We start from the raw sequence: 11,510 nt of genomic DNA, 5'->3' as shown, positions 1-11,510 counted from the left end.
TCGGAGTTAAAAATTTAACTCTCTCTTTTTTTTTTTTTACTTTAAATTTTTCATATGGACAATTTGACTTTTGTTTCTTTACAAAAATAAATTTGACTGGATTTTACTTTACATTAAAATGGAAAAAATTAATAAAGAATCAATGTCTTCCTTCTTTACACAACATTTTACCACATAAAAAAAGAAACTGCCAAATAAAAAAAAGAAGTAAATCTGCAAAATACAAAATGAGGTGTATGTTTACGTTACATTAAAGGAATCAAAAGATGTTTTCTAAAATAATACTTTAGAAAAATATTATCGCACCTTTTTACTATAAACCAAAATACATTTCCAACAAATTTTGTTTTCTTATAACTTTAAAAGTCTTTTATCTCAACCGTTACTTTTACTACTATGTACTAAACTTAAAACTTCAATACAAACACACCATACGAAGTAGAGTCTTGTCGTGAAGTCGGGAGTTGTGGTAAACTTATATGACGCACAGTGCAGTTTGAAGAGAGATTTTGGAAAGAAAAAAAAAACATACACTCCAAAAAATAATGTACCAATCTATACAATAATATCAATATGAATAAATATCAAGAACAATTGTGATGTTTTCGTTGTACCTTTTCGTAAAATAAGTTATAGTTAAAAAGATATATATAATTAAATAGACACGACTGTTTGTAATAGTGCATAGTTTTATTCGTAGTCTACATTTTCAAATGATTTCATTGCTTTTAAATTCAAGAAATATGTTATTCTAAATTTTTTGAAATATTTCCCTTATGACATCGCCGGGAACTGACTCTTACTTCGAACTTAATATATATTTGTTCGGATTATATTTAGGAGAAACCTGTGAAGGCGTTATTTATTGTAAAGGTCAAGTCAATATAATGTTTTGAGTTTTCATATTACAAAGATCTAATCATTTTCATATATTGCCTGGACCACCATAAAAGATTACATGACCGCCTTCATGTTTAGGATCTGTCGAGTCTATCACTTTATAGCCTCGAGTGGCATCCGAAGAGTCTTCGAGATAGCTCACATTGCGGTCTATGTTAAAATTACTGTCGAGCACGGATATGTGTTGCATATACGCATCGTAACGGACGCTCTCAACAGGAAAATATCCATATCCCATTTGAGGACTAGGCTGATAGGCGCTGTACACTTCTCCACCCCACTCGATCAAATTTCCATAGCTTTGATCAAACCAATAATCCGGCCAAATTCCAACATCTAAAGCCTTTTTACCATATTGAAACCACCAAATTCCATATTTGTTGTCCTGGTACCAGAAATCATTATGTTAATTTCGAATGGTTAGTCGCATTTCTCAGAAATTTAAACAAAGGCAAAAAAGGGTAAGAAAGAAAGAAAAAAACCTGGACTAGACGGAAGGTTCCATAGTAAGTCATATTAGCACCACGGACAGATACTGGCTTTATTGCCGTACCAAGTGGAAAGTCTCTACGAACGACTGACATCCCAGTGGTGCAGTAACTATTGTAACATGATTTACCATGTACCTGTCCCATCATTATATGCACTACTTCATATGTATAATCAAAAAACAAAATGGTAAGTTTGAAAGATAATTTACTAGCAGGTTTTGAATGGTATACATATGTATAGACGAAAGTCCGAGGTTGGTGGTCTTTGTACAATACTGGATTTACCTGAATTAGTGAATAATATTTGTGTTATTTTCAATTATATTTAGTAAAAATACATTACTCATGATTATAAATTTATAAAATAAATAAAAGTAAATAGAGCTGATCAGTAACACAGTGGCAAAATTCATGACTTACAGTCAACCCGACTTGGATAAATTCCTTTCCGATCTGCATGTGAATTCGAGTAGCACTGTATTGCCTCGGCTTAACCGTAGGCGCGGTTATACAGAGTTCCATTGTTGCTCCATGGAACTTCCTTCCTGTGTACTTCGTCCTAGCTACCGCATACTAGTCCCAACCAAGAATATATATTATCATTATAATTAGTATATCAAAAGGTTATTTGGTATTCTTTTTTTTTAATTAAACGAATCAACTTACATGATGTTGGTCGTAATACATAGGACTACTAGGATCACCATTGGTAGTGTTCCAAGAGCCACGGGGTTTATGATTATCGTCCAATGAGTCTAATCTCAAAAGATCCTCTTTGGTGACTCTTTGTATTGGGACCGTACCAATGGGACAACCAACACCATTCTCCCATAAGTAACCAAATTCACCATCGTTTGTCTGATTTCTCATTCCTTCCCATAATTGACGCATCTAAACCATGTCAGACACCACAAACATATTACTTTTTATGTTTTCATATATACAAGAGTTAATATACGATATGTAATAGAGCTGATCTGAAATTATACCTTGTAAAGGTTTGCGGGATTTTTCATAGAAGGATGATCAAATGCTGGTTGCTTGAAGAAATCCACACACCCGTAGCTTTCTCCATCTATAGTCTATTGTTTTATAGCCATATAAAGAGATTAACATAATTGACTTAATTGTATAGTTTATATAAATATCACAAAAGCAAGATTTTGAAGATATATAACGAACCTTGATGATATTGACCGCGGGTTTGTTCATAGCCTTTAGCCTCTTCGCGATTTCTAAATCATCAAATTTAGAAAATCTCTTGGCTTCAACAAAACCATTGTTGTGACTTACAATTATTTGACCAAAGATGCAACACATTAAGAACACCCATATCACAGGACCTCTCCTTCCCATTATTATCAACATTAATTAGAGAGAAAATGAAAGAGAGAGAGAGAGAGAGAGTAAACAAACATGAGTTCATTAATCTGAGGGATGGAAGATATGTAGTGGTTTACATATGTTCTTACAAATTCCAAACTGTTGACTAAATATATTTTTGGAAAGACTTTTATGGTGATATATATTATTCAACTGAAACATAATAAAATAAATTCAACAGTCAACTAATAAGAGACTTACACTATATGTTAATATATTAATTAGTAAACATCTAATACAGCTGATTTTAATTATTTTTCGAGAAATTTTTCCCCTATATATAATAGTATTTGAGAATAAAGATTCTAATAAAGATATTACTTTTACATTAAAATGGAAAAAAAATCAATGTCTTCCTTCTTTACACAACATTTTACCACATAAAAAAAAACTGCCAAATAAAAAAAAGAAGTAAATCTGCAAAATACAAAATGAGGTGTATGTTTACGTTACATTAAAGGAATCAAAAGATGTTTTTAAAAATAACTCTTTAGAAAAAAATTGTCGCAACTTTTTACTATAAACCAAAATATGTTTCCAATAAATTTTGTTTTCTTATAACTTCAAAAGTCTTCTATCTCAACCGTTACTTTTACTACTACTATGTAATAAATTTAAAACTTCAAGTACAAACACACCATAAGAAGTAGAGTCTAATTTTCGAGAAGTCGGAGTTGTGGTGAACTTATATGACGCACAGTGCAGTTTGAATAGAGATTTTGGAAGAAAAAAGAAACATACACTCCAAAAAATTATGTACCAATCTAAACAATAATATAAATATGAATAAATATCAAGAACAATTGTGATTTTTTCGTTGTACCTTTCCGTAAAATAAGTTATAGTTAAAAAGATATATATAATTAAATAGACACGACTGTTTGTAATAGTGCATAGTTTTATTCGTAGTCTACATTTTCAAATGATTTCATTGCTTTTAAATTCAAGAAATATGTTATTCTAAATTTTTTGAAATATTTCCCTTATGACATCGCCGGGAACTGACTCTTAGTCGAACTTAATATATATGTGTTCGGATTTTATTTAGAAGAAACCTGTGAAGGCGTTATTTATTGTAAAGGTAAAGTCAATACAATGTTTTAAGTTTGCGTATTACAAAGATCTAATCACTTTCATATATTGCCTGGACCACCATAAAAGATTACATGACCGCCATGATGTATAGGATCTGTCGACTCTCTCACTTTATAGCCTTTCGAATTAAAGTCTTCGAGATAGTTCACATTGAAGTCTATGTCAAAATAAGTGTCGACCACGGATATGTGTTGCATATATGCATCCCAACGGTTGCTCCCAACTGGATAATATCCATATCCCATTGGAGGACTAGGCTGATTTGCGCTGTACACTTCTCCACCCCACTCGATATAATTTCCATAGGTTTGATTAAACCAATAATCCGGCCAAAGTCCAACCGGTGAAAGTTTTTTACCAAATTCAAACCACCAAACAGCCATACTTTTCCACTTGTCACCAGAAAACAGTTGGTTAATATTGAATATTTAGTCGCATGCACTGCTCAGAAATTTAAACAAAGGCAAAAAAAAAGAGCAAGTACTAAGAAAGAGAAAAACCTTTGCTAGACGGAAGGTACGAAGGTGAGTCACATCAGCACCACGGACAGACACTGGCTTCAGCGCCATACCAAGTGGAAAGTCTGGTCGAAAGCCGTCCATCCCAACTCTGCAGTAATTATTGTAACATGATGCACCATTTGTCTGTCCCAATATCATTATACATTATTTCATATGTATATTTTAAAGAGAATTTACTAGAAGGATTTGAATGATATACATTTGTATAGACGTAAGTCCGAGGTTGGTCGTCTTTGTACAATACTGGATTTACCTGAATTAATGAATTTAAACTATTTGTTAGACAATATATAATTCATGATTTATAAATTTATAAAATGGACAATGTATATATAGCTCAGTAGCTCAGTGCAGAATAAATAAACTAAGTGATGACTTACAGTCACACCGATTTGGATGTATCCGCTTCCGATCTGCATGTGAAGTCGAGAAGAACTGAATTGTGTCGGCTCAACCTTAGGCGCGGTTATACATAGTCCCATTGCTGCTCCATGGAACCTCTTTCCTATGTTCTTCGTATAAGCTACCGCAAACTAATCCCAACAAAGAATATTATCATTATAAATATATCAAAAGGTTATTTGATATTCTTGTTTTTTCTAATTAAAAGAATCAACTTACATGATGTTGGTCGTAATGCTGATTATTAGGATCGTCACTGGTAGTGTTCCAAGAGGCTCGGGGTTTATGATTATCGTCCAATGAGTCTAATCTCAAAAGATCCTCTTTGGTGACTATTTGTCTCGGGACCGTACCAATGGGACAACCAACACCATTCTCCCATAAGTAACCAAATTCACCATCGTTTGTCTGATTGCTCATTTCTTCCCAAAATTGACGCATCTAAACCATGTCAGACACCACAAACATATTACTTTTTCTTTTCTTTTTTTATGTTTTCATATATACAAGAGCTGATCTGATCAGAAATTATACCTTGTTAAGGTTTGCGGGATTTTTCATAGAAGGATGATCAAATGTTGGTTGCTTGAAGAAATCCACACACCCGTAGCTTTCTCCATCTATAGTCTATTGTTTTATATCCATATAAAGAGATTAACATATATGACTTAAGTGTATAGTATATATAAGGAGAACAAAAGCAAGATTGTGAAGATATATATAAATAAAAACCTTGATGATCTTGACAGCGGGTTTGTTTATATCCTTGAGCCTCTTCTCGATTTCCAAATCTTCGAATTTAGAAAATCTCTTGGCTTCAACAAAACCATTGTTATGACTTACAATTATGTGACCAAAGATGCAACACATTAAGAACAACCATATCACAGGACCTCTCGTTCCCATTTTTATCAACATTAGAGAGAATGAAAGAGAGGGAGAGAGAGAGAACATGAGTTGATCAATTTGATGGAAGGAAGATATATATATTGGTTTACATATGTTCTTACAAATTCCAAACTGTTGACTAAACATATTTTTGGAAAGACTTTTATGGTGATAATTATTAAATTGAAACACAATTAAATAGATTCAACAGTCAACAAATAAACATATATCACAGTAATAAGGTACTTACACAATATGTTAATATATTAATCAGTAAACATATAATACAAATGCTTTTAATTATTTTTCGAGAGATTTGTCCCCTATATATATAGTAGTATTTGAAAATAAAGATTCTAATAGGTAAGATTTTTTTTATTATTACTATTAGACGGTAATAAGGTATTCAAATATACTTGAACATCCCTACTATAGTAAAAGAGAAGTACAAAAACGTTTACGTAATATAATAGATTTGAACAATTAATTTAGATTTCTTAAATATATGCATGTATAATTATTATAGTTTCCTAAATAAGGGGAATTTTTAGTAACTGATTTTTAAAAAAATGATGTTTATATTTTCGGAATTTAATAGTTAATGGATATATACATACAAAAGACAAAAAAAAAAGGATATATACATACCCGAATTTTAGTCCAAAAATTAAGTATCCATCATTAGAATTTCGGGTTATTTTTTCAATTTTGACCAGACCCATTTTTGTTTTGTTTTTGTACTTCTCTTTTACTATAGTAGGGATTTGGTTTTATGTAACTTGGTCCATGATTAATCTCATCCCTAATTTGGGGTAAAGTGATCCTAGTAATAGATATAATTCATATAATTTTTTTAACTATAAGTTTTTTTACCGTAGATAAAAGTTATGTTGTAGTTAACCTATTAACTTGTAAACGGTTATGATATAGGCACGGAATCCACCGAACTTATTGATCACAAATAATTTTGTATGATTATTTACTTTAATGTTAAAATTTACTTATGATTTTCTTGTAACAGGACCAAGCAAACGGGAATTGGTGGGTTCAGTTTGGTTTAAACACAATAGAAGTTGGATTTTGGCCATCGAACAGGTTTCGCCAAACCTATGTCGAATGGGGAGGCGAAGTTTACACTGCAGCACAGTTGAGTCCACAAATGGGATTTGGATTTTTCCAATTTTGAAAATACTGTACGATGCATATATGAAACGCATTTCCATACTTGATGGTAATTATCACGTTGATCGAGAGGTGACCTACATTGAAGAATATTCAGACAACAATCGAAGCTACAACGTGGTAAACCAAATAGAACACAGAATCAAAGAGATCGGTCGTTTAATTTACTATGATGGTCCAGGACACATCTAAAACCTGATTAGTTAGATCTTTGTAATATGACAATTGAAACATTACATTTGCTTGATTTTTGCAATAAATATCGCCTTAATGGTTTCTTAAAAACACTAGTAAGGAAGATCACACATCAAACAAAGAGTTTTGTGGATCCTCTGGTTTGCTGGGAGAATCAACTGAATTGTGTTTTTAAATGTTTCTTTTAAAGTGTCCCAAATTTTTCCAGTGGACAGGGATATATACAAGGATCGCCAAAAGTGATAAATCTCTCAAAATATACTTTGAGAAATGCTCATTGCTTAAAGACTGCGACAATCTTGTTTCGGTCTGCTAAAGAGACAGAGTGAGATGGTGATCCAGGAGTTGTTACTTTTTTTAAGAGGTTCAACAACTCATATACTACTATAAAATTTTCATTATTGCATATTTGCATGTGTTGATAGTTTGGAAGTTGCTTCCCAATATTTAGATATTGGCTTCGATAAAGCACTTGTTATGACTTATAATTATGTGATCAAAGAAAAATTGGTTTTCTTTTTTTCTTTATAAATTCAAACGTACGTAAGGAATTTACAATCTTTTAAATGAAGTAATTTATTTTGGGACACTTAGAATTAAATGACTTACGAGAGTAAACATTAATTTGTTAGTCATTGGCTCAATGGTCTGGAAAACAATTAATAGGTCTCAATCAAGAGTTTGTAAAGAACTAAGACACAAGATTTTTCAATGGTAGTTATGACTACCTCTTTTTGGCTTTTAGTAAAACATTACAAGAATTCCTAGGAGGATAAGGAGAGATTAAAAGAGATAACACCAATCATAAATCGTAAATATCCAAAAGAACCAAAAATCAAAACCGAAAACATAAAATACCAAAACCGCTAACTTCTAATCCAAGTAACATGGACTAGGCCTTCTTGCACATATGGGCCGATCCGATAATACAGGCCCGTCAACATTTGTACAAGTGGGCTGAAGAGATAGTTAAGATGATTGACAAGTCATCTTTGAAGACCGCGTAGGTATATTGAGATTGTACGACCGTAGGTTCAACAACTCATCCTACTATAAATTTTTCATTTACATGAACCTTGTTGATCATCTCAATACATGTGTTGATAGTTTGGAAGTTATTGCTTCCCAATTTTTAGATCCTGCACGCTTCGACAAATGGATTGTAAAGACTCATATAATTTTTTTCCTTTTGGTAGTAGACCGGGGTAAAACCCCGTCAATTTATTAAGAAAAAGAAGAAAAAACTAAGTTCGGATATGCCTTGGAAACACAGTCCCTCGGTCATCATCCTCAAGTGAAGCCGCCAAACCAACCGGAACAGAATCTAACATATGAAATCCTAAAGGTAAATGAAACACACAGTTGGCTAATCCATCCGCAAGGTGGTTCGCCTCCCTATACACATGTGACACACGGACTATCCAGTCCCTCGATAAGACTCATATAATATATGTACACGAAAATTGCTTTAAAACAAATCAGGAAAAGAAATATTCGGTTATGTGATTTGTGTTTTTATAAATTCAAACGTACGTGTGAAATCGAAGATATTTTAAATGAAGTATTTTATTTTGGGTTATATTAAACAAAAGGAACTAAATATTTTACTAGAGTAAACACGATTCCATGTAAAACTAGTTTATGTAATAATTCTCATAATTTAAAATATCAATAAATCTAAAGATGACAAAAACATTTTGCAATAATATTAATAAATCTAAAAATGACAAAAAAAAAAGATTTAATATTAGGTAGTATTATTAAATATGTTGTAATGTTGTAAAAGAAGATTTATGCGAGATTAATATGTTGTAATGTTGTAAAAGAAGATTTTATGCGAGATTAAGGAGAAAATTTTCATCAAGATAAGATTTATGCTAAAATCAAACCGTATGAATGTATTTCAAATAAATAAAAACCCGGGCCATCTCACTATCTCAGCTTATTTATTTCTTCTTCTCTTGGTCCAGAAGATATTTGCTACCGAGACTGTTCGTTGGTATCTCCGCCATGGAAATACATGTAGAAAAGAGCAAAATCTCAGCTGATTTGAGAACAAGCAGAGGAAACTTTGATCAGATTCCGTTTGATCTCATCCCTGAAGTATTCAAAGGATTACCCGTTAAAGCCCTAGCGAGGTTCCTTTGCGTATCTAAAGAATGTGAATCCATCATCCGCAACCGAGATTTCATGAAATCGTACTTGGTCAAGTCGAGTTCGAGTCGTCCCCGAAGCCTCGTCTTCACACTCAAAGATACCAAGTTACGTACCTGGAAGCATTTCTTCTTCTCAGTGAGTCAACCCCAGAACCGAGGTGCATCATCTTCATCTTCTTTTGTAGCAACTTACCATATGAATTGCCATTCTCAACCGTACACAACTTATTCTGCCTCTGTTCATGGTTTGATTTGCCATGGACATCCTTCTAAACTCATGGTATATAACCCTAGCACTAGAGGATCCATTACTTTGCCTAGGATCGATTCTGAGAGGGTAGATATGCACCACTTCTTGGGGTATGATCCCGTCAGTGGTGATTACAAAGTGTTGTGTTTTACGCCTGACGACGCTTTCGCTTTTGGTCAGAGCTTTCGGGTTTTGACATTGGGAAAGGAGAATTCTTGGAGGATTGTTCAAGATTACCCTCTTCATTTTCTTGATCATCCTTATTCTCCTGATATATGTATCGATGGTGTCTTGTATTATGGTGTTTGTCTTGACAATGAAGAGACTCATGCAGTTATGTGTTTTGATGTTCGGTCGGAAAAATTTGATCTCATCAAGTTACCAGATATTACAAGCAGAATCTCGTGTCTAAGGCTGACAAGCTACGAAGGAACACTTGCAGTCTTGTTCACGGGAGATTCTCGTGGTAGATTTAATTTGTGGGTTCTAAAGGATGCTGTGAAACATGAATGGTCGAAAAATGAGTATGTGTTGCCTCCATCGGATGGCGAGACTTACGATCATTTTCGTCCTTTTTGTGTTGCTAATGGAGGTAAGATCTTTTTTGTTGGCTTGTGAGTGAACACTGTTATGCTTTGCCTACATTAATAGATGTTATGACTTTAACTTTTCCCTATTCATTTCTTGGCAATGGTGCAGGTGAAGTTGTTTTGGCACCTTTATTCGTATTTTGTAAAGAACCATATAGTGTTATCTATTATAATATCAAGAAAAATGCTGTGAGAAGAGTATACATAGAAGGAATATTCACAGAGCTGAAGGAACCACTTTGGGATAAAGATTCATATCATTGCACATTCTCTGTCTTCCCTGCTCAGATTGATAATCTCATGTTTCTCTAAGAGTGCTCGTCGCTCTTATCTCCATTGAAATGTTTGTTCGTAAGTATATACTATCATTGGTATTGTCTGTGGTTTTGATTAGTGTTGCATCTGGTTAATCATCATATGTGGCCTCTCTGTATTAAAGTTGTGTATTGTTGTCTCATCTTCTTGGTTAAGATCCAAAGTTTCTTATAAGAATAATTTCTTTAATTATTCAATATCAAAATTAACTAAAAGGACCAGAACAAGTTTGCAACAATAATTGAAAATTACTTTTCATGCATAATGAATTTTTTCTTTTTGTTTTCTACAAAATGAATTTTAAGTAATCAAAAAATAGAGTTATTTGATCATGCTGAATATGTTTTTGAGAAAAAATAAAGGAAGATATTAGAGCTAAGAATCTGAACTAAGATTCTGATCAATGAAAAATTATTTTGCTGAAGAACTTCCCAAATCCCAATAACTATTGAGATGTACTAAAGATCATTGAGTCTTATAGATACTAAAGTCCATTAACGAATAGCTCATGTACGTGTACTCAGTGGGCAATAAGCTTCAGGGTTTGGCTTGTGTTTGTTTTATCTAGATCTTGAAGCCAAAGATGCTCAAGACAACATTTTGCTCAACGAACCAGAATTAAGTCCACTAATTGTGAAATCCGGTCATTTAAAAATATATTTCATACTCTGTATCCTTAGACATGGAGCCTTGCATTGTATGTTACTACGTTAGTCTCACTACGAGGGAAGCGTTACGGATGGATTTAGAATCTGAATTGAACCAAGGTGTTAGACCGTAACACAACAAAAATCGGTAGTGAGACTAATAGATACTTTTGGTACTTTCGATTGATCATCATATACTGTGTTTCATGCATAATGGATTTTGTTTTTGCATAGACTAGAAAATATACTATTCTCATCATCAATTATTACTCAACATTACGCAAATCATTACCATTTTCTACTTGTTCACTAAAACAAAAAATGCCAAAATCTGAACCAAGTGAACAAATTGCTCTTTCGAGACATGGGCTTAGAAGAAGAGGATGCGGGCGTCCGTACCGGCTAAGTAATATCTAAACTGGCTCTAGTTTCCTCTGTTGAAACATAGTTTTTGAGACATAGGAGTCTATTACCGCTTGATTGTAAATAGCTTTG

The 11,510-nt window shown here is 33.0% G+C and overlaps 3 protein-coding genes across 3 annotated transcripts; 1 reads left to right on the top strand and 2 right to left on the bottom strand.

Moving 5' to 3' along the window:
• Nucleotides 1-835: 835 nt before the first annotated feature.
• LOC17880442 lies at nt 836-2,803 on the bottom strand. Its single transcript, XM_006282576.2, has 7 exons — nt 2,574-2,803; nt 2,381-2,473; nt 2,058-2,282; nt 1,812-1,964; nt 1,623-1,676; nt 1,383-1,526; nt 836-1,285 (listed from the first exon to the last, which is right to left on the bottom strand). Exons 1-7 carry the CDS (start codon nt 2,757-2,759, stop codon nt 926-928), a joined length of 1,215 nt encoding a protein of 404 aa, XP_006282638.2. The 5' UTR covers nt 2,760-2,803; the 3' UTR covers nt 836-925.
• A 1,104-nt stretch (nt 2,804-3,907) lies between these two features.
• On the bottom strand, nt 3,908-5,698 carry LOC17877876. The gene is made up of 7 exons (XM_006286005.1): nt 5,525-5,698; nt 5,327-5,419; nt 5,012-5,233; nt 4,771-4,923; nt 4,590-4,643; nt 4,370-4,513; nt 3,908-4,261 (listed from the first exon to the last, which is right to left on the bottom strand). The coding sequence occupies exons 1-7, from the start codon at nt 5,696-5,698 to the stop codon at nt 3,908-3,910; spliced, it is 1,194 nt and encodes a 397-aa protein (XP_006286067.1).
• A 3,298-nt stretch (nt 5,699-8,996) lies between these two features.
• LOC17878772 (F-box protein At2g21930) lies at nt 8,997-10,560 on the top strand. The gene is made up of 2 exons (XM_006282808.2): nt 8,997-10,055; nt 10,163-10,560. The coding sequence occupies exons 1-2, from the start codon at nt 9,068-9,070 to the stop codon at nt 10,363-10,365; spliced, it is 1,191 nt and encodes a 396-aa protein (XP_006282870.2). The 5' UTR covers nt 8,997-9,067; the 3' UTR covers nt 10,366-10,560.
• The last annotated feature ends 950 nt before the right edge of the window (nt 10,561-11,510 follow it).

This window comes from Capsella rubella, unplaced genomic scaffold (genome assembly GCF_000375325.1).
Source record: "Capsella rubella cultivar Monte Gargano unplaced genomic scaffold, Caprub1_0 scaffold_7, whole genome shotgun sequence".
Taxonomy (NCBI): domain Eukaryota; kingdom Viridiplantae; phylum Streptophyta; class Magnoliopsida; order Brassicales; family Brassicaceae; genus Capsella; species Capsella rubella.
The sequence above is the reverse complement of the archived record's forward strand: the minus strand, read 5'-3'. Positions and strand labels throughout refer to the sequence as shown.

What these genes read in the sequence shown, in the direction of transcription:
- LOC17880442 (XM_006282576.2), bottom strand. Translation starts at nt 2,759, where the DNA reads ATGTTGATAATAATGGGAAGGAGAGGTCCTGTGATATGGGTGTTCTTA. An exon ending in TTATCCAAGTCGGGTTGACT is followed by an intron (nt 1,677 to 1,811) that starts GTAAGTCATGAA and finishes TCACTAATTCAG; the next exon opens with GTAAATCCAGTATTGTACAA. An exon ending in GAACCTTCCGTCTAGTCCAG is followed by an intron (nt 1,286 to 1,382) that starts GTTTTTTTCTTT and finishes TTCTGGTACCAG; the next exon opens with GACAACAAATATGGAATTTG.
- LOC17877876 (XM_006286005.1), bottom strand. Translation starts at nt 5,698, where the DNA reads ATGGGAACGAGAGGTCCTGTGATATGGTTGTTCTTAATGTGTTGCATC. An exon ending in ACATCCAAATCGGTGTGACT is followed by an intron (nt 4,644 to 4,770) that starts GTAAGTCATCAC and finishes TCATTAATTCAG; the next exon opens with GTAAATCCAGTATTGTACAA. An exon ending in GGACTTACGTCTATACAAAT is followed by an intron (nt 4,514 to 4,589) that starts GTATATCATTCA and finishes ATATTGGGACAG; the next exon opens with ACAAATGGTGCATCATGTTA.
- LOC17878772 (XM_006282808.2), top strand. Translation starts at nt 9,068, where the DNA reads ATGGAAATACATGTAGAAAAGAGCAAAATCTCAGCTGATTTGAGAACA. An exon ending in TTTTTGTGTTGCTAATGGAG is followed by an intron (nt 10,056 to 10,162) that starts GTAAGATCTTTT and finishes GCAATGGTGCAG; the next exon opens with GTGAAGTTGTTTTGGCACCT.